Here is a 27,882-nt window from a genome sequence, read left to right as displayed (position 1 = left end):
CTTCCTCCCAACTCCCTCCAATCCTAGGTGTGGGTGGTTGGAGTTTGCTTTAATAACATAAGCTAAAGAAAGTAAATTTTGGTAAAATCCTCCTGGCTAGTAAAGATGTAGAGGATTTTATTCTCAGCTGGCTCATTCTTATCTGAGCAGGGAGGTAGTATGAAGCTGGGGGAATAGGTAGGGAGAAGAGTGAGCAACAACATAAAAATGGAGAAGTATAAATACTTAAGGAAACAGTGATGCATCTGATTAGAAGTGGAGGATTAGAAGAGAACAATAGCCACTGAATCTGAAGAAGTAGGTTAAAGCCACCACTTTGGTCTCTATTCTTTGGGCTTGAATCCTCAGATGGCTTTGGTTAGACTATAATAGTATCAAAGTGGGTTTATAAGAATAATAATGTGATGGTGGCATAAAAAAAGGAGTAAAATAGGTAAGAGTAGAGACTGGAGTTGAGGCTTTGTTTTTTTATGTCTACCTGTTGCCTTTAGTATATGTGTTACAATAAACTGAACTGGAAAATGGAAAAAAGGGATTAGATGCAAGAGCAAAAAATTGAGTTAGAAAGGGGACTTCATGAAGAATCCAGATTTTTTGTCTTAGTTCCCAGGAACAGTGATGCTGTTGGCCGACATAGGTAGAGAGTGGGTTTGGGGAGAAAGGTGATTTTAGTTGTTAGACATTTTGAAAGTGCAGTATCACTGGGAAATCCTAAGTAGACTTACCAAGTAAGCAAGTGTAGATGTTTGAACTGTGTTATCATCATAGAAGTGGTAGTTGCTTTGGTGGATCAGAGAGAGAGAGGCACAGGTGGTTGAGGACTAAATTTGGGGAATTGCAAAGGATCCAGGAGGGAATAGAAATTCAGTGAAGAATATTGAAGGTACATTTTTAAGAGAAAATACATAAAAATAGCTAACATTTATTGAGTACATTTTATTTGCTAAGCAAATGAAAAGCTTTTAAGTAACAATTGGCTTAATCCTCATCACAATTGTATGAGATAGAGCCTGTTATCATCACCACATCTAGAAAATATTAGTCTGACTCTAGAGCCCCTGCTGATTTATTCTTTAATGTCACTAAGACCAAGAAAGGAGAGCATGGTTGAGAGAGACAAGGATTCTTAGAGAGGGGCTTCCTTTTTTTACATGTGGTAATAGGAGACTAGAAAATACCACCAGGGATTTCCTTTGAGTGGTAGGACGTTATTTAATACAACAAAACGACTTTTTTGCTTCATCTTGAACATTTCTTTTATAATGAAGAAAGGAAATATTTAAAAATTAATATTTTTATGCATAATTTTTCTCATTTTAGGGATGCAAGAGGGATGACCCCATTTATGTCAGCTGTAAGTGGCCGAGCTTATCCAGCTGCAATTACCATCTTAGAAACAGCCCAGAAAATTGCAAAAGGTAATTTATTACAAGTCCTAAAAGAGTTGTTTATTTTTTAATTTGAAAAGATTCTTTTCTACATTTATTATACAATTAATCAAACCTAATTTTTGCATGATGAAATAATTGAGTAGAAGCTATCAAGATAATTCTTTTGTGTATTTGTGTGTGTAAAATTCATGTTTGTACCTTTTTCAAGTATATTGTATTTTCGAACTTTCCACCAAAAAACAGCTGGTATAAGTTTTTAAATTAAAAAAAATGCATGATGGGTAACGTAATGACTTTCTTTTTAATGTTTATTTATTTTGAGAGAGAGAATGGGGAGTTAGGGGAGGGGCAGAGAGAAGGAAAGAGAATCCCAAGTGGGCTCTGTGCTGTTAGTATAGAGCCCAGTACAGGGCTTGCTCTCCTGAACCGTGACATGACCTGAGCCAAAATCAAGAGTCAGGTGCTTAAACCAGCTGAGCGACCCAGGTGTCCCATGACTGATCTTTTGAAAATAAAGACGGGTTACTGATAGAACCTGCCAGCGGTTAACTGTTGATCATGATACAAATTTATGGAAATAATAGGCCAGATTTCTTATTGTTCTTCCTTCTGACTTGGAATTCTTGCTTAATAGAAAGCAGTAAGGAATATCAGTTCCTACACCCAGCCTTTAGAAGACTCTAAAATTTATGTGATTGTCTATAATTTATTAAATAGAGCTAGAACTTGAATCTTAACTGCATAACATAGAGCTGTGTATTCAGCTGAGGTGTGGTGTATTGTTGTCACGTGGTTATGATATAATTACAGTTTGCTTTATTTTGCACCAGAACTGACTGGATTTCCTTGCATGTTGACTTGTGTATCAGTTTTGGGTTTTTTTTTTTAACGTATATTTATTTTTGAGAGAGCAAGAGAGAGCGTGCGCGAGTGCATGGGGGAGGAGCAGAGAGAGGGAGACAGAATCCGAAGCAGGCTCCATCCTCTGAGCTGTCAGCACAAGAGCCTGATGCGGGGCTTGAACTCAGTAACCAGGAGATCATGACCCGAGCCGGAGTCAGATGCCCAACCAACTGAGCCACTCAGGCACCCTGTATTTCAGTTTTTAAAATTAATATATAGTAGTTTTGATTTATACTGTGTAAATGTTAGAGCTTTTGCATTTGAGTAAAGCAGTAGCTGATTGTGATTAAGGCCTATCTTGGTATGTGAACTACTGTGTTCTTAATCTTTTTAGCTGAAGTATCCTCGAGTGAAAAAGAGGAAGATGTATTTATGGGAATGGTTTGCCCATCAGGTACCAACCCTGATGACTCACCCTTATATGTGTTATGTTGTAATGATACCTGCAGTTTTACATGGACAGGAGCAGAGCACATTAACCAGGTAGGCCGTTTTAGACTTCTTTGTATTTATGCTGTCTTCAGGTATTCTTTTCTTTTTTCCCCTTTCACCATTACTAGAATTACAGTTCTATAGTTCTTAGCTCTGGAATTGTGAGTCTGATATTTCTTTTTATTCTGAGTTATAAAATTCTCCAAAGAAAAATAATTTTTATTCCCAAATAAGTGAGGCAAAGGAGATGATCATTAAATTAGTTATTAGATATCACGAAAATTAGAAATCTTCACGCAGTAGCATAATTTGATTCACAGCTCCTGACACAGATTTTATAGCTATAGCACCTTTTTGGGGGTGGTGATAGGAATTATTTTTGCCCTACTGATAAATATTTGATTTCCATTCGTTGTACCTCCAGTGCTGTACCCGTTTACGATTCTGTTTCCATAGCACATTAGCTTTGCTCTGCTTTCATGGTGATGGACTTCAGAAAATACTAGAAATAATTAAGCTAATGAAATGTACATTATATTCTTCTAAGAAATAAACCCTTCTAATTGTAGGATATTTTTGAGTGTCGAACTTGTGGCTTGCTGGAGTCACTCTGTTGTTGTACAGAATGTGCAAGAGTCTGTCATAAAGGTCATGATTGCAAGTGAGTACAGTTCTAGTTTTCTTTAATTATATAAACTGCTTAGATTCATATTGCTGTATTAAAATAATCTGTACCAAGATAATGTTTTATTTCATTTTTCAGGAAGCATAAGGTTTTCTCAAGTTGTTCTCTTTAAGCCAGTTTATTTATTAAAATGTGGTTCTTGATTTAAAGTGTACTTTGAAATGTTGTTCATTTGCTTTTGTCTATATTCTCTCTCCAGAGTCTCAGTCTATAGTAGGGTCTCCTAGCAGGAGATCATAACAGGTATTAAGTGAAAAATGGTGAATGTTTGGCCTGTGCTTTATTTACTTCTTAAAGTGAATGTAATAACCTTTCATCCAGCAATAGAGTTACCATGGCTAGTGTGTTAATTTTCACAGACTTAAGAAGCAATAAAATACTCCAGCATGAACATTTGCAGTGCCTTAGAGTCTCAGCAGGGATATCAGCTATAATTGTGCCACAGATATGTAGATGTTATGGTTAACAGAGAATTGGTTTGTAAAAACCATCTATTGTGCTTTAAAATAAATGATTATACAGGACAAGTAGAAAATGTTTATAGATATTGCATTGGTGCTTATTTATTACTTTTATTAAAAGAACTTTGGCTAATATGTTTTTCTTCCTTAATTTAAACATCTAAAAGTGAATCTATTCATTGATTGCTTAGTAAGTGCTGTTACACACTAGATATTTGGGTGGTGGTGGACAAGGGAGTCTCTGTCCTTGCAGGGTTTACAGTCCTATCAGGGGACACAAGCAAGAAACATTTGCTCATAAGGGTTTTAGGGCTCATTAGATGCACATAGGAGGACCACTTACACTGAATGGGGGCTATAGGGAATTAAGGAAGATGTTCTGGAAGACGTGACTATATTCAAATCATTACAAGATCCCTCAGGAGAGTTGCTCTGTAGATTTCATGCCACTAAGTAATACTTGTAGTTAAGTATGCTTTAAGAATTATTACGCTTTGCATTTAAATATTAACAAGGGTTCTATCTTGGGTCAGTAAGTTATATCTCCATGATTTCAATAGAGATGTTTGTGGTTTTGTTTTTGTTTTTTTTTTTAATTTTGTTTTTTGTACTTGTGTATGAATTCTTTCTAGACTCAAACGGACATCACCAACAGCGTATTGTGATTGTTGGGAGAAATGTAAGTGTAAAACTCTAATTGCTGGACAGAAATCTGCTCGTCTTGATCTACTTTATCGCCTACTCACTGCCACTAATCTGGTCACTCTGCCAAACAGCAGGCAAGTGGGGTTTTTTAGGACACAAATTGGAAAAACACAGCACATCTGAGTAGCCCTCCCCCTCTCCCTGCTCACAATGATGTTCCATTTTGCAGGGGAGAGCACCTCTTACTGTTTTTAGTGCAGACAGTTGCAAGGCAGACAGTAGAGCACTGCCAGTACAGACCTCCTCGGATCAGGGAGGATCGTAATAGAAAAACAGCCAATCCTGAAGGTGGGTGAGTCTGACAATTGTGACACATATAAAAAAGATTTTATTTATTTTTGTCTTACCCACTGTTTCTTTTTCTGCTTAGATTCAGATATGCCTGATCATGATTTAGAGCCCCCAAGGTTTGCCCAGCTTGCATTGGAGCGTGTTCTACAGGATTGGAATGCTTTGAAATCTATGATTATGTTTGGCTCACAGGAGAATAAAGACCCGTATGTATTCATTAAAAACGTTTTAGATTTATGTATTTCCCCTGTTAATGGAGGTGATTACAATGCATTGTCTTTCCTTCCCCCTCAAGTCTCAGTGCCAGCAGTAGGATAGGCCATCTTTTGCCAGAAGAGCAAGTTTACCTCAATCAGCAAAGTGGCACCATTCGGCTGGACTGTTTCACTCATTGCCTTATAGTCAAGTGTACAGCAGATATTTTGGTAAGTTCTTTGGAGGTTTGTTTACAAGTACATAAAAGAATGTTTTCTGACTTAGTTTCCCATAATTTTATTGATCCAACCTCCTAAGTACTGATAAGGTCTAATTACACAGTACATTCAGGGGAATGGAATTTGGGGGTGATTTAAATATCTCAACACAGAAACTCCTTTCATTCTAAACAAAAACCCTAAAATGTGCTAAAAATATAACAGTATATTAAAATGTATGGGGCAGTGTTCAAAATTGACTCAGTGCAAATGTTTTTTTTTTTAAGTACTCCTTTTTGCTCTGAAATTAGAATATAAATCCTAAAACCTAGTGCTGGTGAGGTTATGGGAAAAAGAACACATTCAGACACTGATCGGGTGGCATTGCATTGGTATTCTTTTAGAAAACAACTTGGCAATAATATCACAAGCCATAGGAATGTCAGTGCCCTCTGGGGCGCCTGGGTAGCACAGTCGGTTAAGTGTCCAACTTCAGCTCAGGTCATGATCTCACGGTTCATAGTTTTGAGCCACATCGGGCTCTTGTCAGCATGGAGCCCGCTTCGGATCTTCTGTCCTCCCCTCTCTCTGTCCCTCCCTCGTGTTCTCTTTCTCTCTTTCAAAAATAAATAAACATTTAAAAGAAGAAAGAAAATCCGTGCCCTTCGACTTATCATAAAGAAATAATTTGTGACATGAGAAAAAAAATCATGTTACAGAATAATAAAAAATATAGAAAAGAAATACTTGATGGAGCCAATAATAGATTATTGAATCAAATTATAGCCCAGCCACTTGCTGAAATGTAATGCGGCAACTTAGAAATAAAGGTTATTTTAAGTAACATTTGAAAACCCCAAAATAACATGAAATTGGATGGTCTCTATAATTAATATGTATATGATAGATGATGCATAGAAATGAGACCGAGAAAGTAACAATAAAAATGGTTAAGTGAGAGGGATGGGATTATGAACTTATTAATATAAATATTTGAAACTACTTTGCTCTTTCCATATGTACCCTATAGTGAGTGAAATTATTCTTTCTCTGATTTGATATATTTGTTATTTTTCTATGTATGATACACATAGAACTAGAAGACTAAAAACGGAAGTCAGACATTCGAGGCCTACTGTAGGTCAAAGACATGGTAGGCATGGGCATAAATTAATCAGTGATACTAGAAGTGTTTTGGTAAAATTTATTTTGAGATTTTTATTATGAAATGGTAATATTGAAAAGGTGTTTGAACTTTTTGCTTTATAAATGTCCAAACATCTTAAGAGATGTCTCAGCATTAATAGAGTTATCACAATTTTTAAAGCTTTTAGATACTCTACTAGGTACACTCGTGAAAGAACTCCAAAACAAATACACACCTGGACGTAGAGAAGAAGCTATTGCTGTGACAATGAGGTTTTTGCGTTCAGTGGCAAGAGTTTTTGTCATTCTTAGTGTGGAAATGGCTTCATCCAAAAAGAAAAAGTAAGACATCCTTTTTGATCCGAGCTTTTCTATCACTTTACACACGTTTTTTGTGATAATGATAACATTGTGTGTATGAAAAGATTTCATAAAAGATTCCTGTTTTTTCCTTTTGCTTCAGTAACTTTATTCCGCAGCCAATTGGAAAATGCAAGCGTGTATTCCAAGCACTGCTACCTTACGCTGTAGAAGAACTGTGCAATGTAGCAGAGTCGCTGATTGTTCCTGTCAGAATGGGGATCGCTCGCCCGACTGCACCTTTCACTCTGGCTAGTACTAGCATAGATGCCATGCAAGGCAGTGAAGAACTGTTCTCCGTGGAACCACTGCCACCACGACCATCATCTGATCAGTCTAGCAGGTAAGTTTCTATCTGGTAACAGATTCTAACTAATCCTTTCTTTGGAAATGTCACGTTTGGCTTACTAAACCTTTCTATAAGCACTCTGGAGGGGTCCATGATCGTTTATGTAACAAATGGTAAAGATTTTATTTTGTTTGAAACCTGTGAGAGCACTTGAAAAATTATACATGGTGCCTACACATCTAAGGTAATAGGCTTATAGTTGTGGGTTTTATTTTTGGTTGGAAAAGCACTGTTTTTATTATGCCAACAAAGTAATCTGGTAAGAAAGTTCAGACTTCTGTAGACATACTTCCTGTCTAGGGGGCGGGCAGGTTGTTATTCTCAACAACAACCATATTGTCTATGAGAGAGCTAAAACAATTCAGCAACTTAATATTTCTAGTTTAAGATTATTTATTTTTTAAATTTTACTTATCTTTCCCATTGGTAACTAGACTGTAACCTTGTTGAGTCAGAATGTTTAGAAACTGAAACGTTTTGGTGTCTTTTAGCACAGTGCTTGATTAAATGTGCATGCAAATTACTTGGGGATTTTATTAAAATGCAGAGGCAGATTTTGGAGGTCTGGGTGGGGCCTGAGGTTCTGTATTTGTTATAAACTCTCAGGTAGTGCCAGTGTGCTCACGGTTTAGCGGTCATACTTTTGAGTTGGAGGGCTATAGTGATCTTTAGCAAATATTTATTTGGCTTTCTCACGTCTGATTCTGTTCCTGTGTGTAATCATAATGATGTTTAATGAAGATCTTTGGGACTTAAAGACCCTCTTCTTCTTTCCTGGAAAACATCTCTGTGATACTAAGGCACGCCTTCCTTATTAAATTTAGCACAATTTCCCTAGACTTCATTCCTGGGTTTCATCTGAGTTGATGTGTTCAGTATCTGCTCTCTCACTGTTCTCATTATTCCATGTGCCAGTATGTATCCCAGCTTTTCCTTTATTGTCAGGTCTCCTAGGATACCCTGAAATGTAAGTCCAGGTTTGTCTGTCAAAGCTTTCTCATGGTAGCTTTGTCACTGATAGGCTTTCAGGATTTGCTGGAAATGGTTACGAATCAAGCTGTATATTTTCAGACTTGCTAAACATACCCCATTATCCAGTGATTCTGTTAGCAAAATCTGCTTGGGCGCCATATGATGTCTGCTGAGCCTGATAGCCCTGTGAGGAGCTCCCTGGTTACTTAAGTGGTATTACTTTGTGTTTATGTTCCGGAACATAAACACTTTTTATCTGTTGAAAAGATTTTTGGGGTGATCTTCACTTTAAAAAGTGCCCATCAGCCTGTTCTTACTAAGTATCAAGATTTTTGTGTCCCTTTGCCCTGCTTCTTAGGCTCTTTATTTAAGTATTGTGCATTCTTCAGCTCTCCACTTTATCCCCCTTGATTGATTGAGTCAGTCTGTCATGTCTTCCCAGAAGGAGATCTCATTGGATCATCAAGAAAGATAATAGTGTAATGTTTTCTCAACTGTTGATATAATGTAAAAGTCCTTCATTATTATACGGTACAATCACTCCCTCTTGTAAGGATGTATTTTGATCAGTGTTTCAGGCATGTCTTAAGTAAAAAGTACACATTTGACTAGTCTCTGCGATTTCCCTTGTGTGGGGTGGTAGGTGGTACATTATCACTCCACTGAACGTAAAGTTTTGAGTTTAGTATTTTTCCTTCTTCTGTCCCTTCCCTTCACCTCTTTAAAACTCTTAATGTCCTTATTAATCAACCTGTTTCTCTGTCTCCATGCCTCATACAAAAATTGTTAACTGAAATTTTAATATGAACTAGGAACTTTTAAGCGTTGTAAATGCATCACCTGTTTTAATCTTCCCAATAACTCATAGATAACCACTTTCATCCTAATTTTAAAAGTGAAGAATATGAGACTCAGGTTACTTGTCCAAGGTCGTACAGTGATTAAAGTTTAAACATATGTAGAGATAATTCTAGATGGATATTTACCTTTTTCCTATATTCCTGAATATTAGATGGCACTGTAAGGGGAGATAATTGCTGTTTGGTCCTTATTGATAGTGTTGAGACTTTGGATTAATCATCACAAACCCACCATACCTTACAGTACAAATTGAAGTCCTAAACTTTCATGAGCGCAGGTTTGTAATTAGAAGTTCCCTGAAGAGGGGCACCTGGGTGGCTCATTGGTTAAGTGTCTGACTTTGGATTAGGTCTGTGATCTCACAAGTCGTTAGTTTGAGCCCCACATTGGACACTCTGTTGTAAGCATGGAGCCTGCTTCAGAACCTCTGTCTCCCTTTCTCTCTCTCTGCCCCTCCCCACCATGCTCTCACCCTCCTTCAAAAATAAAACCACCACCACCACCACAAAAAGTTCTCTGAAGAGATATTTTTCCTGCCCCATCCAGCCGTGGCTAATATAGATAGGTAAGTCTCTTGAAGTAGGTTACCCTTTCCCGATTTATGTTTGGCTTTATTTATGTGGGGGGGACAGAACAGATTTCTATGCTGTAGAAGCTTTATACTCCAGACTGTCTCCTGTGAAATCTGTGGCTCCTTGGAACCCTTCTTGCCTAAGAGACATCAGCAGATGGCTTTGGTGTTAATGGTGGCACCATTGCTCTCAAGCTTATTCAGTACAATTGTTTCCCTTTATCACCAGGATAGTTGTGCTTTGTTTTTAAACATTTAATGTATTTAGGTGTTCTGCACCAAGAGGGATTTCTCTTCAGTTGGCAAATTGCTGAAACTAGAAGTTCCCAAAATTTGGAAGTATTTTAACAACTCCTGTTAGACAGGGCTTCAGGACTATAGTTGTGCCAGGAAGTCTAGTGGGAAAAAAGTTGAATCGTGGTATGAAGAAAACTGAATGGGGGGTATCATATATTTTGGGTGTTATTAGTATTATACATACTAAGTGCATAACTCCTTAATGTTCTTTGAGGGGACGATAGATCTTGTGGATGTTTGTTCCAGGATTTTTTTTTTTTCTTTTTAAGGAATACTAATTAATTGTGGCTTTACACAATGTTGACTTTTATCTTTTAATACTGGAAATATTGAAATCTTAGTTTGGAAATACCCTTTTTATCTCTTCAGATTTTCTTTGAGCTTCCTCATATGTTTTGTAATTCACTGGCTCTGTGAAGAACCAGTTACTTAAATTTCTAGTATTAAACGCTATATTGAGACTACTTGTGTATTTGAAGGTGGAGAGTTTGAGTGGATTCTTCATGTGTAACTGGTTTGATTCTTATTTCTAAGAGCAGCTGAGGTGAGGAAAGAACAGGATCAGTGTAAACACGTTTAAAGGTCTTTAACGTTTCTTAATTTGTAAATAAAGGATAATAGTAGGTCATAGGATTATTTAACAACCATCTTCTGATCTCTGACCTGCATTTTAAGCTGCATTCTGTCATTCTCCCCTTCCTTTTATAATGGAGGCATCTGTCTTTTCTTGGCTGTTTGTTTCCAAGGCAGATTTTTAAGGAAGTAGAACTTTTTGGCCACCCACCTTTTGTTATGATTCTATTTTCAAATTCATACTTTTCAACTAATGTTTTCCCTCTACATACAAGTCAGTGGTTAATAAGCTGATGCAAAGTAGGTCATGTCAGATCTCTTAGAAGAGTAGATCACTTGTAATAAGCATACTTATCACCACCATTCATACTTTGTTAATGGATGAATGCTGCTGTCGGAGCCTTTGGAAGTTGAGGACTGTTGTTACTGAAGGCAGTGGAGAAGGAAAAATACTTCCTGGAGATTATTTCAGTGGGAAGGACTCATGTGCTTCAGTTATGTGCATTAACAAATATGAAATGACTTACAGAAAAGTAGAAATAATTCTGAGGTTTCTAAGTTAAATCTCTATGGTAAAATTAATTTCTCTGGGGTCCATCTTTTCTGATCTATGGATTATTAGTTTCCAAGAATTTTTAGGTCAGATTTAAAATAACATCCTAGTAAGTGGGTCACACCGAATGACACTGAGAAGCATAAAAAGTGTGCCGTGTGGCAGCAGTGGCCTCATAAGCTCCTGATTCTCCACAGCTCCAGTCAGTCTCAGTCTTCTTACATCATCCGGAACCCACAGCAGAGGCGCATCAGCCAGTCGCAGCCTGTTCGGGGCAGAGATGAAGAACAGGATGACATTGTTTCAGCAGACGTGGAAGAGGTGGTTGTAATTGTTTTAATTGTGGTAGAGGAGACGCTTTTATTTGGGAGGGAAGAAGTTTCACTAATAGTAGTTTACTACCATTACATGTGTTTGCTTCTAACGTTTAGAGTTTTGTTATGTGTTCTCATTTGTGGTTGTATGTGTTAAAAATACTTTAATTTAAATCCTTGATTCAGTGGATAATACAAAACTGGAAACAGAAGCTTGCTTTTTACTTAGGGTTAATAGAAAGGATATCCTCAATGTTAAAAAAAGTTTTAGCAGTTTTGTGCAATGTATTTGAAGGCAGAATGGATACTGCATATTCATTAGGTAAATTTTATTACTGTGGAAGTTAAAAAAAAACATACACTTTCCATCCAGTTATTAAACTATTAATTTTAAGGTTCTGCACAGGGACGACAATTACAAATTTTAGGATATCTGACATAATTTTTGATTGCACGTTGTCACTAGCCAACGATTTTCAAACTCTTGATTGCTAATATTCTCTGTAGTTAGCGATCTTTGTATTTAAGTTTACGTTGCTGTGGAGGAACACTGGTAGAGTTGTGGGTTTATTATGTACTTTGATTGTCTACAAATGAGATTCTGGATTTAGGTTGAGGTGGTGGAGGGTGTGGCTGGAGAAGAGGATCATCATGATGAACAGGAAGAACATGGGGAAGAAAATGCTGAGGCAGAGGGACAACATGATGAGCATGATGAAGACGGTATGCAGGTTATTTGAGAAATTATTCAGTATGAGTACATCAGGTATCTTTAAGGATATTAACACAGAGAAAAGCCCCATTTGACTGTAATGTTCAACATATTTCCAGCCTAGGGATTCTGTAGCATCTGTTTCAAAATTTTAGGAAGCAGCTACACACCTATAAATATATATGTATATGCTCATATATATTTATATGTATAAAATAATGTATCCTCTTTCTTTACCCTTTTTTTCCTTTAAAAAATTTTTTGGTATCGTTTGTTTATTTTTGAGAGAGAGAGTGTGAGGGGGGGAGGGGCAGAGAGAGACAGAGACACAGAATCCAAAGCAGGCTCCGGGCTCTGGCTGACAGCACAGAGCCAGACATGGGGCTCAAACTCACGAGCCGTGAGATCATGACCTGAGCCGAAGTTGGATGCTTAACCAACTGAGCCACCCAGGCACCCCTGACTTTCTCTTTTCTTTTTCTTTTCTTTTAAATGTTTGTTTATTTTTGAAGGAGACAGAGACATAGTGTGAGCATGGGAGGCACAGAGAGAGAGGGAGACACAGAATCCGAAGCAGGCTTCAGGCTCTGAGCTTTCAGCACAGAGCCCAACACAGGGCTCAAACCCATGACCTGTGAGTGAGATCATGACCTGAGCCGAAGTTGGACACTTAACCGACTGAGCCACCCAGGCGCCCCTAACTTTCTCTTTTCTTATAAGGAAGTTAAAATAGTCATAATCATATTTGGAAATATTTGCAAATTAGAGAAAAGGAAAACAAATGACCCATAATCCCACCTGGACCTAACAGTTTGTATTTTTACTTTCAGCCTTCCCCTTTGCTGCCCCATTCCCATGCATGTCTTTTAGATACTGTATGTGTAATTTTTGTGCCTTTTTTTTTTTTTTTTTTTTTTTTTCCCCACTGACTAATTCTTTTGGCCTTTTTGCTACCACCATAACCATTCTTACTAGTAGCCATTGGATAGACTTTTGGGGATCATCTTTGTTGAGGTGTAATTGACATACAATAAACTGCACAAATTTATAATTTTATGTTTTGATGTGTATATACCATGAAATTCTAGATAGACGTTTTTAGCTTTCATCCTTCCTCTTTTGGAATCCCAATATGTAAAACAGATGAAAATGGAGCAGTGGTCCCAGCCCAGAGTTCTACCCATTGGTGGAAGTTCTCCTGCCCAACCCTTTTTACCTAAGGTTGTGCAGAACAGATTTTGAATTGCTGTGTAATAGTCTACTGAGGACCATAATTTGCCTAGTCATTTTTCTCCTTCTAAGCAGGCAGTTATGCTTACTGTAATAATAATCACTTTTCCCTCCCCCCCCCCCCCCCCCCCCACCGCTAACTTAGGATATTCTGGTTTATTAGACCCTATCTGTTCCAGAGTGCGCTTATATTTTTTTCCCTCCTTCTTATTTAAATATATTTCCTAGGGAGTGACATGGAGCTGGACTTGTTAGCAGCAGCTGAAACAGAAAGTGACAGTGAAAGTAACCATAGCAACCAAGATAATGCTAGTGGGCGTAGAAGTGTTGTCACAGCAGCAACCGCTGGCTCGGAAGCAGGTATGTTACCTTTTCCTTATCCAGCTTTCTTGCTTATACTAAGGCCATATTTATATTCAGCATGAAATGGTTAAACTATACTTATGATTTGTACAAGGGGTGGCTAAGCTTTTTTATAACTTTATCCTTTTTCCCTTATTTTAGAGAGCACATGAGCAGGGGAAAGGAGCAGAGGGAAGGAGAGAGGGAGGGAGGGGGAAGTAGAGTGGGGGGAAGAGAGAGAGGGAGAGGGAGAAATTAAGCAGGCTCCACGCCACACCCAGTGTGGAGCCCAACACAGGGCTCCATCCCATGATCCCAGGATCATGACCTGAGCTGAAATCAAAAGTTGGATGCTCAACTGACTGAGCCATCCAGGCACCCCAGTAATTAAACTATTTTATGATGAGTTTTGTGGACTATTGAGTATAGCCTGGCATTCTGTTTAATATATGTAATATTTTCCTGAATGACGGAGTACACTGTAGTTTTAAATATCAACAGGGGCGCCTGGGTGGCTCAGTCAGTTGGGCGTCCGACTCCAGCTCAGGTCGCAATCTCGCGGTCCGTGAGTTCGAGCCCCGTGTCGGGCTCTGGGCTGATGGCTCAGAGCCTGGAGCCTGCTTCCAATTCTGTGTCTCCCTCTCTCTTTGCCCCTCCCCCGTTCATGCTCTGTCTCTCTCTGTCTCAAAAATAAATAAACGTTAAGTATCAACAGACTGACATTGATTTTGGTTTTAAAAATGAAAAATTTAGGTGCAAGCAGTGTTCCTGCCTTCTTTTCTGAGGATGATTCGCAATCAAATGACTCAAGTGACTCTGATAGCAGCAGTAGTCAAAGTGATGACATAGAACAGGAGACCTTTATGCTTGACGAGCCATTAGAGAGAACCACAAATAGCTCCCATGCCAACGGTGCTGCCCAAGCTCCCCGGTCCATGCAGTGGGCTGTCCGCAACACCCAACATCAGCGGGCAGCCAGCACGGCCCCTTCCAGCACATCCACACCAGCAGGCAAGTCTGAAAACTTGGTATTCTCGAAAGTGCTTAAGTAGGTTTTAAAAATTATGTATGTTCATCTAGACAAATCAAGTAGTTTCATAATAGTTCTTCATTGTTTTACTGAGTTCAGATACAAAAAAGTATTCACATATGATTATATCAAGGTTTCTCAGTCTCTGTACCATTGTTACTTTGGGCTGAATAATCCTTTGTGACTGTGCATTATAGGATGTTTAGAAGTATCCTTGACTTCTATGCATCAGATGCCAGTAGCAGTCTCTCCTCCAACCCCACCCCCCTATTGTGACAACCAAAACTGTCTATAGACATTGCCAAATGTCCCTCTATGGGCAGGGGCAGTAGCAACATTGCATCTGGTTGAGAACACTATAGTAATTCTTGTCTCTCTCATCATTGCCCTCCCTTAAATTAGTGTGGTTTAAGACCACGTTTTTCACTCCGTGACCATATTTGCCGTTAACAGTTGATCTTTTAAATATATACAGTGCTAGAGAAACACAATTAACATCTGACAGCTTGTTGTGGTTGTTCTTTTTCCTTTGTAGCAAGTTCAGCGGGTTTGATTTATATTGATCCTTCAAATTTACGCCGGAGTGGTACCATCAGCACGAGTGCTGCTGCTGCAGCAGCTGCTTTGGAAGCTAGCAATGCCAGCAGCTACTTAACATCTGCGAGCAGTTTAGCCAGGGCTTACAGCATTGTTATCAGACAAATCTCGGACTTGATGGGCCTTATTCCTAAGTATAATCACCTAGTGTACTCTCAGATTCCAGCAGCTGTGAAATTGACTTATCAAGATGCAGTAAACTTACAGGTATGAAAACATTGAAAAGTTACTCCAAATAAATTTTGGGATGTCAATTATGAAAATTCCAATGTAATAGGAATTAACATTACAGATATTTAAATGTTTATAGATTACTACTATATATCAAATTTAACTTGATTTGGATAGTTTTAACTATTTTAGTTTGGTCTTCATAGAATTATGTAGAAGAAAAGCTTATTCCCACTTGGAACTGGATGGTCAGTATTATGGATTCTACTGAAGCTCAATTACGTTATGGTTCTGCATTAGCATCTGCTGGTGATCCAGGACATCCAAATCATCCTCTTCATGCTTCTCAGAATTCAGCTCGAAGAGAGAGGATGACTGCACGAGAAGAGGCTAGTTTACGAACCCTTGAAGGCAGACGGTATGAAATTCTTAATATATATGCTTAAATGTTAGAGCCCTTATATCCCAGGAAGTTAGAGCTTTTTGATTGCTGTTAAATTAGACCTCACTTTGTTTTGAAGGGGGGAAGTGTATTACTTCTTTTTAAATTGTTGTGTGGTTGAAGCAGAATAAGTTAGTTTATAATCCAAGCTTTTTTTTTTCAAAATTCATTCATATGTTAGGAATCTGATACTAAATACTTCTCATTTTTGAAGTAGTTGATCTACATCCTTGTTTCATTGTCCTCCAAGCTTCCCCTCCTCCCTCCCCCGTCCCTTGAAAGACATGTATTTATAGGAAGATTTTGACCATGATTGAGTATGAATGCATTTTGTATTCGGGAAGAGGAAAGTATGTGGGATTACCAAAGCTGTTCTTTGATTTCCTCGAATCCAATTTCTTTTTCTACAGCCCCCAGTCTGTTGAATTGTATTTAAAGTATATTTCTTTATGTATTTGTTGTCTTCTTTCTTTCAGTTATAAAATGACCTTTTTCAGGAGTAGGAATTAGCCCAAACATTGAACACTGGGGCTGTGCCATATAGTGCAAGGGCCCGGTACCTGAGGTCAGAGTCCTAGGATTTGGTTCTAGCTTTGGCTCAGGGGAAATAACTTTGCTACTTTGGGAGGATCATAACAGGGGAAAGACAAGGGCCTAGGAGACTGCTTAGGAACCTTAACAAGATTATGGTTGGAATTGGCCATTGAAAGGTAATAGATTTATTTAAGTGGGGCTGGTGAAGGCCAGGAAGGAGGAGAGAGAGAAGCATTGAAATCATCTAACAGTGGAGGGCCTTGTTGAGGGGTAGAGCAGGAGGAGGCAGAATTTACAGCTAGACTTTGATTCTCAATAACTAATAGGAAAATTAAGAGAAAAATCTAGAGCAGTAGAATGGACATACTTGGCTTTTGAAAATACTGAGGAGGTGAGAGAGGTTTTGGTGGAAATGTCTAGAAGGCAAAATTGAATGCTTGGCAGAGAGATCTGGACCACTTGGGAGGCCTCTGCTTTCCTGTCCTAGGAAGGCTGCTCCACCAATAGACACAAGCCTTGTCTTTGTAAGGCTCGTCACTCCCCGAATAACAGAGTTCTGATAATAGATCTAGATTGGTGACTTGTTCTTCTCCCTTTACTTCACTGTGGCTCTCACCCTAATATAATAACCTTATTGAGATATAATTCATGTACGTTTCACCCATTTAAAGTGTACAGTTCCATACTTTTGAATATATTCAGAGCTGCACAACCATCATCACAGTTAATTATGGAATATTTTTATCATCTCCACAAAAATACCTACTAGTGGTCACCTCCCATTTTGCCCTACTTTCCCATCCTAAGCAACCACTGATCTATTCTTGGTCTCTATAAATTTGCCTGTTTTGGACATTTCATATAGACGGAATCATGCAATATGTCGTGTTCTATGCCTAGCTTTCTTACCTAGCATAATGGTTTTAAGGTTCATCAGGTTTGGCATTATCAGTCAATATGTTACTTTCTAGTAATATTTCATTGTATGGATGTGCCACATTTTTATCCATTCATAAGTTGGGTTTTTCATCTTTCTGACTTGTGAATGAATAATGTGGCTGTCAGCATTAGTGTACAGGTTTTTATATAGATACGTTTTCAGTTATGTTGGATAATATACCTAGTTGTAGAATTGCTAGATCATATGTAACTCTGTTACACTTTCGGGCAACTGCCAGACTTTTCCAAAGTGGCTGCATCATTTTACATTCGCAGTAGCAACATGTGAGGCCTCTAATTTCTCTAAATCCTTGCTAGCACTTGTTACTAGTGGTTTGTTTGTTTCTTGGTTTTTTTTGTTTGTTTGTTTTGTTTTTTTTTTAATTGAGCCATCCTAGTGGGTGTGAAGTGGTAACTAATTTTGATTTTGATTTGCATTTCCCTAATGGCTAAATGTTGTGCATCATTTCATGGGCTTATTGGTCATTTGTATATCTTCGGAGAAATGCCTATTTAGATCCTTTGCCCATTTTTTAATTGGCTTGTCTTTTTGTTATCGAGTTGTATGAGTTACTTAACATTTTCTGGACTTGAGTTCCTTATCAGACTTGCAGAAATTTTGTCCCCTTTTGTATGTTTTCATTTTCTTGATGGTATCCTTTGAAGTACCTATGTTTTTAATTTTGATAAAGTCTAGTGCTGTGTTTTCTTGTTGCTTGTGTTTTGGTATCATGTTAGACAGTGGTTCTCAAAGTGTGATCCTCAGAACAGCAGCATCAACATCACCTAGGAGCTTGTTAGAAATATAGATTTGGGGACCCTACCCCAGACCTACTGGGGTCTTCTGTAGGGAAGGAGTTCCTTGTCCATTTCCAAAGGACACTAGAATTCCTTTCCTGTATAAAGTACATGACAGTAAATCATGCACAATGTTTTTATCTCTAAAGCAGAGTCACAGGGTTAAGGAGTTTTTATTTACGGATATTCTCAGTTCCTAATTTTGCATATTTATGATAATGGTAAGTTTCACATTTGCTTTCTTTTTTTTTAAACATTTTCATTTCTTTTTACTCCTACAGACGTGCCACATTGCTTAGCGCCCGTCAAGGAATGATGTCTGCCCGAGGGGACTTCCTAAATTATGCACTGTCTTTAATGCGGTCTCATAATGATGAGCATTCTGATGTTCTTCCAGTTTTGGATGTTTGCTCATTGAAGCATGTGGCATATGTTTTTCAAGCCCTTATATATTGGATTAAAGCAATGAATCAGCAGACAACATTGGACACACCTCAACTGGAACGCAAAAGGTATCCATACTTGCCGTGGGATTGGTTTAGGAAATACTTGTTTGCTCAGTGTGGTCTCTTAGTATATTGTCTGATTTTTGGAGTGAAGAGAACAGTGAACTAAAGAGAAAATAGTATAGGAATGTTTCATTTGGGAAAGTGGGTTTGAGTCTGTTCACCCTTTCTCCATTGCTGCTCCTCGCTTAAAACAGGAAACCTAAGAATTTAGTTAAGCTTTATGCCTGAGATAGTTTGTCATGTTTTCTATTAGAGTCTGTGTAAGTCCTCACTATTTTTTAATGTGGTTATCCTTTTGCTTTTCTTGAGCCTCTTTTGTAATTGTAGTATAATTTGGCTGGTCAGTCTAACATTCCCCAAGTCTAAAACTTGATCACAGTGTTTGAAATTGGCTAGATACTTAACTGACTTTTTCAGTGCTTTTTTGCTTGTAGTTCCCATCACCTTTGCTCCATACTTCATATAAAATGACTCACTTGTCTTTTTAAAGGACGCGAGAACTCTTGGAACTGGGTATTGATAATGAAGATTCAGAACATGAAAATGATGATGACACCAATCAAAGTTAGTGTACAGAAAATCTGCTAATCTACTTCAAGAAATGGCTGCCTCAGTATTTCCCCTTCAAGCTTTTTAACTTCATTATTTTCTGTCTGGGTGGGAATTTCTCTTTTCTTCTCTATGTCCCATTTCTTGCATTTTCTGTCCATTTTTCCTTATATATCCTTGCATTATTTGCTTCATAAATAAGGATGAATTAAAGAAATGTAGTGAACTTGTTAACAGTCAGTATTTTTTGTTTTTGTACCTTTTGCATTTTAGTTTTATGTTTACCTTTATTCTTAAGTGTGTAAGTACTACATTTTTAAAGTCTTAGCAGAACCTTTATTGATATTGGTGCAAGATATATTTAGTCAAGAAAATGAGAAATATCAGTTATAACTCCCAAATATGAAAAATCTTAACAGTTATTAAATGCAATAAAAAGAAAATATTCCAAACTCAAGAAATTTTGGGGTCTTCTGCAATCTCTTTGTAATTTTTAGCTGTTCTTTGAAGTAGAATTTAAAAAATTTGTCCTCTTGCCTGTTTTCTTATCAACTAGTGCTTTTATTCAGCCCAGAGAAAGACAACTGACATAACTGCTGTTGTTTGAAACCCAGCCATAGCTCACTATTTTTACAGCATGTACTGTAAGCTTACTGTTGAAAGTTGTATTACATTAAGGGGAGATGGTGTTCTTGTGCTGACTTAGTGTTGAGGTGAAGGAGATGCCCAGACATTTTTGTTTTGTAGAGAAAGCAGAACTTGGAAGTAAACAAATGCTCATATCTCAGCTCCTGACCATCTCCTCCTTTTAGACTCCTCAGTGAGCCACATCCTGAATGTGCTTAGGAATCTAGCTATATTCAGGTCTGAATCTTCTAGAAAGACAGAGGATATGGGAAATGTCTGTCCAGTACAAAGTGAAACAATATTTGTTATTCCTAATACTTTGTAAAAAGTCTTATTGTTGTGTTAAAATATACCTAATAGAATTTACCATTGTAACCGTTTTAAACTGCTAATATTTTCAATTATCACATAAAAATACCATCAAAATTTTGGACTATTGTTTTTGAGTGCATTAAAATTTTGTAAAGAGGGAACAGGAATTTCAGATTGAGCAGATTAAGATTCTTTTATTGTTCCCCAATAACTAATTTTTTCTAAAAAACAAATACTTTATCTCTTTATGTTTAGGTGCTACTTTGAATGATAAGGATGATGACTCTCTTCCTGCAGAAACTGGTCAAAACCATCCATTTTTCCGACGCTCAGACTCCATGACATTCCTTGGATGTATACCCCCAAATCCATTTGAAGTGCCTCTGGCTGAAGCCATCCCTTTGGCTGATCAGCCACATCTGTTGCAGGTGATTTAAATAAACTAGTCTTAGAAGGTTTCTTTTTAAGTGACTTTTTTTTTTTTTTTTTTTTTAAGTGTTCAGTGTAACTAGAATATTTCTGTTAAAATTCCAGCCAAACGCTAGAAAGGAGGATCTTTTTGGCCGTCCAAGTCAGGGTCTTTATTCTTCATCTGCCAGTAGTGGGAAATGCTTAATGGAGGTTACAGTGGATAGAAACTGCCTTGAGGTAAGATAGTAAAGATCTTCACAATATAATATTTGTGAGGACTTATCCCAGTGTCTAGAGTTTTGGAAATGCATTAATCCAGAATATTGTGTTGCCTCAAATAATGTTAAGTATCAGAAATTCCTGCCTTATGTCATAATTCCATATAATTTCAGAATTCCATCAGTGTCACTAGCCTGCCTTGATACTAACTTGTTTTATCAGGTGACTTCATCTGTAAAATGGCAGTTTCCTTTTGTGTTTTGCCTGTTTCACAGAGTTGAATGTTGTAATGCTGCTGAAAATTAAAATCTTTAAATGTATATATAATGTGAATATATCTTTTTATATATGAGCATACACAGTATTGACTTGAAACTTTTCTTTTTGACTGTAGGATGTGAATAAATAAGGTAATATTAATAATGACTTGTTGAATAATTCTGTCTCAATCTTTATAACCATGTTGGGTAGAAAACATTTTTATCTTGATTTTATGGGTAAAAAAAATTGAGGCTTGCAGAGTTTACATACATTTCTTGTGGGAATGTCTGTTATTACACAACTAATTAAGTGGCGTATCTAGTTTTTAGATAGAAGGTTGATTTGAGAGCCTAAAATTATACCATCCATACTATTTCTCTAGTGAAAATGTAATGAAACGTTTAAGAGCAGGCACTGAATGTAGTTGAATAGAATTTTTTTCTTTATTATCTAAGTGATAAAGGAGAGTGCAGTCCTGCAGATATTGAAAATATGTAAGACATTTGAGTAACCACAGGTAAAGAGATTCCTTTAAAAGTTCTCTGAGGCTACTGTGGTGAATGCACTGCAACTGCATTGGGTGGTTTCCTGGTGGTCAGCCCAGGGAATCAGAGAAAAGAAACAGGCTGCATCTTTTTAGTTGAAACACCAGAAAGGAATTACGTAACTTCCGTGTGATTTCTGTGGAATATTAGTAAGTTGAAAAGGAAATCTAGTGAGTTTTTTTTTTTTTTAATGTGTAACTTTTAAATGTAAAAATTCACAGGTCCTTCCAACTAAAATGTCTTATGCTGCCAATTTGAAAAATGTAATGAACATGCAAAATCGACAAAAAAAAGAAGGGGAAGAACAGAATATGGTGCCAGAAGAAGCTGAAAGTTCAAAACCAGGGCCATCTGCTCATGATCTTGCTGCACAATTGAAAAGCAGTTTACTAGCAGAAATAGGACTGACTGAAAGTGAAGGGCCACCTCTTACGTCTTTCAGGTATTTGCTAAGTAGAGATAGTTCTTCTGTTGCATTACTTTATGGATACTATAATTCTTGTAAGAATTATTTAGGTATTTTAAAATTTCGTTTGTATGTAAATAATAGAATTAACCGTAATCTTATTTCTGTGTTTTCCTCGTTTATAATCAGATGTTTAAATATTAAATTTGAATTTTCTGGATTTTTTTTGGTGACTTTAGTCATTGATTGACATTCTGATTTTCTTTTATTGAGGGTATTCTGACTGTGTTTTTTAATGTTCAGTACTGAGTTAAAGTATATGTCCATGTCAGATTGCCAATTATAGACTTGTTACCAGCAGCTCAGCAAAGAGGACCATGTGAATGACTAGAAAGAACTTTCTAGATTTGTGACTATCTCAGTTGCTTGGGCTTCTTTTCCAGGTTCACAGTCAGTAATTACTTTGCAAGAGGTAGGTTCTTTGCTTTCCCAATAAAAATTCGCTAGCATATACATACTGTGGCTCAGTATGGTTAATCACCTAATGATTTGTTGAGTTTCTGCTTTATGCTGTTTTTTGGTTATACTGTCAGATAATTAATTTTGCTTAGGAGGAGTTAAGTGAGTTTAGGAAGCTATATGCATTTTATATACACAGTTTAACAACCATAAAAAACAAGGAAGAATTGTGGGCTGGGGTGGCCCAAGTTTTCCAGAGGCAATATGGCTTGTGCTGAGATGTGTAGAATGTGTAGAAGCAAATAGATTGAAGGAGAGAAGAATTAGAGTTAGGGAGACAAGTTAGAAAGAATACTGTTACTAGGTTCTGGCTAGTGGTAAAAGGGGGCTGAAGTGTAGAATATTGCCTTTGGGGATGAGTTAGGAAATTATGGAAAGGAAGAGAAACTCATGAAGTGCTTATTCACTCAGGAGGAACAGGGGAAAGAAAAATTAAAATTTGTTTCAAGTTTGTGCAGTAGGGAAATAGATGGTACTACTGAAAGAAATCAAGAGGCAGTGGCATTGAAGTGAAGAAGCCATGTTCAATTTTCCCGTGTTGAGTTGGGAGTTACATGTCACGGACATGGGTATATTCAACCCATGGGCTGTTGTGGAAATTCTGGTCTGTTGTGGAAATTTGAACTAGAGAGGGATCTGGGAATCCTCCAAATGTAGATGGACCCTGGACTTTAGGGGAAGAGGTAAAATTGAAGATAAAAGGCAGCTGGGAGATGTATCCTTATGTAAAGGACAGAAGGAATAATGGAGTAAAAATGAGAAGTTCTGTGAAGAATGAGTAGTTATAAAAAGATTCTCTGTTAGAGAGGATGTGGACTGAAGTGCTATGAAGAGTTCAGAATATGAAAAAACCAACTAAATTACTGTCATTGACCAAAAACCAGGGGCTTCTTATAGTTGGCCAAATTACTTCCCCCCTCTTCTCTTAAACCTCTTGCAGGCCACAGTGTAGCTTCATGGGAATGGTTATTTCCCACGATATGCTGTTAGGACGCTGGCGCCTCTCTTTGGAACTATTCGGCAGGGTGTTCATGGAAGATGTTGGAGCAGAACCTGGATCAGTATGTGTTGTGAGCACTTTTAATTCTGTTCTGCCTGATAAGAACATACGTCAGAGAATAATTCTGTCATGCATTTTTTTTTTTTAAAGATCCTAACCGAATTGGGTGGTTTTGAGGTAAAAGAATCAAAATTCCGTAGAGAAATGGAAAAACTGAGAAACCAGCAGTCAAGAGATTTATCACTAGAGGTAAAGGTATTTAGATTTTCTAATACTATATATGTAGTATGTCACTTATGAAGTTTGAAAACTGTTATAACAACCATGTTTCATGTTTAGGGATATATATGTTGTATAATTAAAAATTTAAATAAATGGTAATCACCAAATTTAGAGTAGTACAGTTGGTTTCCTAACATCTCATGATGATCAATGAATTTTTCAGCCTTTTGTTGTTGTTGTTTTTTAACATTTTTGATGTCCTTCGTTCCATTAAGGTGATTATTTTCCACTGATGATCCAGTGGTCTCTGGGTAGTGGGAGTCCTGAGTCTTTTTTGGCTCCTCAGTCCTTTTCACAGGACTCCAGTAATCTTTGATAACTTCCTTACTTTTTGGTATGTCTCATCTTGTGTATATCCTGTCACAGACCTTAGATCAGCCATTTCTTCAAGAAGCCCTGGTTCCTTTTGGTAGGAAAAAAGGTACTTTGAGTTTATACTCTGGGCTGTAGGGTTGCTCACTACCTACTAGGTTGGTCGTTGTTTCTAGGTCTTTTCATCGCACAGAGCTAGGAAATTCTCCTTTAAAAAAAAATTATATCCTAAGTACATACTGATATTTCCAGTTCAAATTCACAATTTAGGATCACGAGGTTGTTTTATTTCCACCTCTTATTCTTTATCTCCTTTCTTCCAAACTGAATATCCAACTTCCCAACAACACTAATAAAAGTACTCATTTGCTTTTACCCTACAGCATGTACATAGCAGTCTTGGAATCACAACATCAACACTACCACCCCAAAATAATTATCAAAAAGAGCTTAAGATTTGCAGGGTTTTGTTAGCATATCCAAGTAGAGATGTAGTCCAATTGCTTTGTTTTAAAGTCATTTGAAATAATTTTTCTTAGTGTGGTTTTGCTACTAATTTCCATACAACCAGGGTCTTTGTTTCATTTTGCTTTCAGTTTTTAGGGATTGCTTTCTCTTTTTTTTGGTTTTGTTATTAATGTAAAATATCTACATAGTGCATGATCAGCTCTACTGAAGAAGATATATTTAGGGAAATCTAGTTTCCATTTCTGTCTCTTTCACCATGTCCCTCCTCTGCCTTTCATGTTTTTGTTCTTTTGTTGTTTTATTTTCCTCCCTCCTTAAAAAAAAAAAATACAATCGTGTATGTGCGTGCATATAATTCATTGCCCATCTGTGTCCCCTACTCCTGACTCTGAGTGTGCTACACATTTTACTGTATCTTGCATTTCCCAGTTAACAGTACATCCCAGAGGTAAAGCCATCGCTGTATAGAGCATTGTTCTGTCTTCCTTTTACAGCTGCTCATCTTTTGCTGTTACATATAGTAGTGTGATGAATAGCTTTAGGTGTGTTTTTCTTTTGGCAAGTGTGTCTTTGAAATTCTTAGGGGCACCTGGATGGCTCAAGTTGGTTGAGAGTCCGACTTCAGCTCAGATCATGGGTTCATGGGTTCATGGGTTCAAGGGTTCAAATCCCGCATTGGGCTCTGTGCTGACAGCTCCGAGGCTGGAGTCTGCTTTAGATTCTGTGTCTTCTCTCTGCTCGTCCCCTGCTCACGCTCACTCGCTCTCTCAATAATAAATAAAACAAAACAAAATTTAAACAAAAAAGAGATTCTTAGACATAGAACCTAGACGTGGGTTAAAGGGCATATGCGTATATAATTTTGGCAAATACTGGAAAATACTTCTGCCTGATGGTTACATATTTTTGCACTTGCAACATTAATACAAGAATGCCTGATTCTCTATAGTTCTGCCAGCAGTTTTGTCAGAGTTTTAGATTTTTGCCCATCCAATATGTGCATCTTAGAGTAGTTTTAATTTGCTTTTTCTTATGAGCAAGTTAAACATTGTTTCATATGTCTAAGAATATTACTTTTTCTGTGAACTATTTGGTACATTTTGCCCATTTTCTATTAAGTTTTTCTCAATTTTTTTAGAAACACATCTTAACAGTAATATGTATACTATTCGTGAATACCTGTCTGTAATAGAAGGCACCAGTTGCTTTTCCCAGCTTGTCATTTTTCTTATACTTTGTGCTTTTTTGTCACCAAAGGAATATCCCATGTTTTCTAGTATTTGCTGTTTTTTACACAACACATACTTTTGATTCACTTGGAATTGATCCTAGTATATTCCAAAATTGAACAGATTGCTGTTTTCCAATGAACTTACTTAGAAAATGTTAGAATTTAGGGGGCGCCTGGGTGGCTCAGTTGGTTAAGCGTCTGACTCTTGTTTTTAGCTCAGGTCATGATCTCACGGTTTTATGGGATCGAGCCCCAGGTTGGACTCTGTGCTGGCAAAGTGGAGCCTGCTTGGGATTCTCTCTCTCTTTCCCTCTCTCTGTGCCCCCTCCCGCTTGTGCTCTGTCTCTCTCAAAATAAATAAATAAAACTTTGAAAAACAACAACAACAACAAAGAAAATGTTAGAATTGAGTTTAATTCCATTATCCTGATTTAATGCAGGACATTCCTGTATGCTTTAGAATGTTTCTTATGTGGAATGTACAAGCTTCTAAGAATCCACATTACTTTGTAGTTAAACTGTCAACAGGAAGCTAAAATTACATTTTCAGATTTTACATAGGAAAATTTCAAGGTGGTCTCTAACATTGAACTTTACTACTCTCTGGTGTTTTCATAGGTTGATCGCGATCGAGATCTTCTTATTCAGCAGACCATGAGGCAGCTTAACAATCACTTTGGTCGAAGATGTGCTACTACACCAATGGCTGTGCACCGAGTAAAAGTCACATTTAAGGATGAACCAGGAGAGGGCAGTGGTGTAGCACGAAGTTTTTATACAGCCATTGCACAAGCTTTTTTGTCAAATGAAAAACTGCCAAATTTAGATTGTATCCAAAATGCCAACAAAGGCACTCATACGAGTAAGTACAGATAATAAACATCATAAAAATTATTTGGATAGACGGACTTGGTGAAGGGGATTGAGAGGAAAAAAACATTCTTATTGGAGCAAAAACAATTACAGTCACAGTTAAATGTATTTATAAATGTATTTATAGTGGGAGAACTTTACTGCACATTTCCATTTTTATACAATTATATTCTAGATTAGTGATTTATTCTTATTTAACCTATTCTAGTCAACAGCTTAGGACTTTGTTCTTTTACTGCCATATTTTCATAAATGTTTGTGATGGTACTAGTGAGTTTCTCCTCTCAATTGTTACATGTTTTGAGGAGTGGGAAGTTGTAAGCTCTATGGTAACAGAAAAATTCAGTGAGCACATTACATTATTTCCATCACCCCTGTATATTTAATTAGTACAGATACTGAAAATCCTTTTCTCTAGAGCAGTGCTATTCAAAGGACAATGTGCAGAGTTGATACTGGTCCCCAACGAGACACAGAGCTTGCAACCAAATGTAGATTGGTTGACTGTGTTACTAACCTCACTGTATAATTTAACAAGACATTGTTTTTTTGGTAATAAGATTTTCTTTATTAATATCCTACTGTAAGCTCTACCTCTTTGAGGACCAGCACTTTGGGATTAGGATTCTTACCTAATTTTCAAATTAAAAAGATCTGTGAAAATGACAGATGCCTTAAGTGGGTATAATTGGGGATTCATATAAATAAGGGGCAGAAGATTGTCATTTCATAGGTGGATAATTCAGCGAGAGGGCATTACTAATAAGAAAATCCTGTATTTCACCTAGGCTGTAGTGCTGTTGTATTGAGTTCTGAAAAATGCCACCATAGACTAGGCTCGATGAGCTCTAGGAAGGATTGAGGATGAAAAGATGGGGAGAGCCCTGCAGCCTTTCATCATTAGTTTTACCGTTTGACTTTCTATAGTCTTACAATAAAAAGAAAATGGCAGATGTGAATGAGGGAGCCTTGGGAAGTCATAACATTTCAGAAATCACTGTCTCCTGCACATTCTTTCGGAAACCATACTCTGGCTTATGGTTAAGGTTTTGAAAATAATAGTAGCTGATGTTTTGGGTGGCCTATATTTTGCTTAATGCCCAAAACTAAATAAATCTGACTCTAATCACATACGAAACTTCAGCATTATTTATGGTAAAGCTAACAGCCCCAGTTGCTATATATCATTTCACAACTGTGACATAATTCATTAAATACATACTGATCGAACATCTATTACGAGCGAAGTACATTCTATATAATTACCCCTAGCCTTCAAAACCATA

General features: G+C 37.3%; 1 protein-coding gene across 7 annotated transcripts in view; it reads left to right on the top strand.

Moving 5' to 3' along the window:
• UBR5 (ubiquitin protein ligase E3 component n-recognin 5) overlaps nucleotides 1-27,882 on the top strand; it is a 137,166-nt gene that overhangs the window by 92,452 nt on the left and 16,832 nt on the right. For 5 of the 7 annotated variants that reach the window (XM_053896472.1, XM_053896474.1, XM_053896471.1 and 2 more), the window contains exons 26-48: nucleotides 1,321-1,418; nucleotides 2,629-2,777; nucleotides 3,296-3,387; nucleotides 4,505-4,651; nucleotides 4,747-4,865; nucleotides 4,948-5,074; nucleotides 5,164-5,293; nucleotides 6,609-6,769; nucleotides 6,891-7,130; nucleotides 11,161-11,284; nucleotides 11,889-12,000; nucleotides 13,448-13,579; nucleotides 14,315-14,572; nucleotides 15,127-15,395; nucleotides 15,566-15,777; nucleotides 18,354-18,584; nucleotides 19,072-19,145; nucleotides 20,325-20,497; nucleotides 20,604-20,717; nucleotides 21,727-21,947; nucleotides 23,371-23,491; nucleotides 23,581-23,685; nucleotides 26,342-26,585. In XM_053896472.1, coding sequence (XP_053752447.1) covers nucleotides 1,321-1,418; nucleotides 2,629-2,777; nucleotides 3,296-3,387; nucleotides 4,505-4,651; nucleotides 4,747-4,865; nucleotides 4,948-5,074; nucleotides 5,164-5,293; nucleotides 6,609-6,769; nucleotides 6,891-7,130; nucleotides 11,161-11,284; nucleotides 11,889-12,000; nucleotides 13,448-13,579; nucleotides 14,315-14,572; nucleotides 15,127-15,395; nucleotides 15,566-15,777; nucleotides 18,354-18,584; nucleotides 19,072-19,145; nucleotides 20,325-20,497; nucleotides 20,604-20,717; nucleotides 21,727-21,947; nucleotides 23,371-23,491; nucleotides 23,581-23,685; nucleotides 26,342-26,585 — 3,653 coding nt within the window. The remainder of the gene's footprint in view (nucleotides 1-1,320; nucleotides 1,419-2,628; nucleotides 2,778-3,295; nucleotides 3,388-4,504; nucleotides 4,652-4,746; nucleotides 4,866-4,947; nucleotides 5,075-5,163; nucleotides 5,294-6,608; nucleotides 6,770-6,890; nucleotides 7,131-11,160; nucleotides 11,285-11,888; nucleotides 12,001-13,447; nucleotides 13,580-14,314; nucleotides 14,573-15,126; nucleotides 15,396-15,565; nucleotides 15,778-18,353; nucleotides 18,585-19,071; nucleotides 19,146-20,324; nucleotides 20,498-20,603; nucleotides 20,718-21,726; nucleotides 21,948-23,370; nucleotides 23,492-23,580; nucleotides 23,686-26,341; nucleotides 26,586-27,882) is intronic. The other 2 variants (XM_053896473.1, XM_053896470.1) reach the window with 1 other exon arrangement.

This window comes from Panthera pardus, unplaced genomic scaffold (genome assembly GCF_024362965.1).
Source record: "Panthera pardus isolate Hobbes unplaced genomic scaffold, ASM2436296v1 HiC_scaffold_7, whole genome shotgun sequence".
Classification (NCBI taxonomy): Eukaryota; Metazoa; Chordata; class Mammalia; order Carnivora; family Felidae; genus Panthera; species Panthera pardus.
Note: the sequence above shows the minus strand (reverse complement) of the source record. Positions and strands in the feature narration are given on the sequence as shown.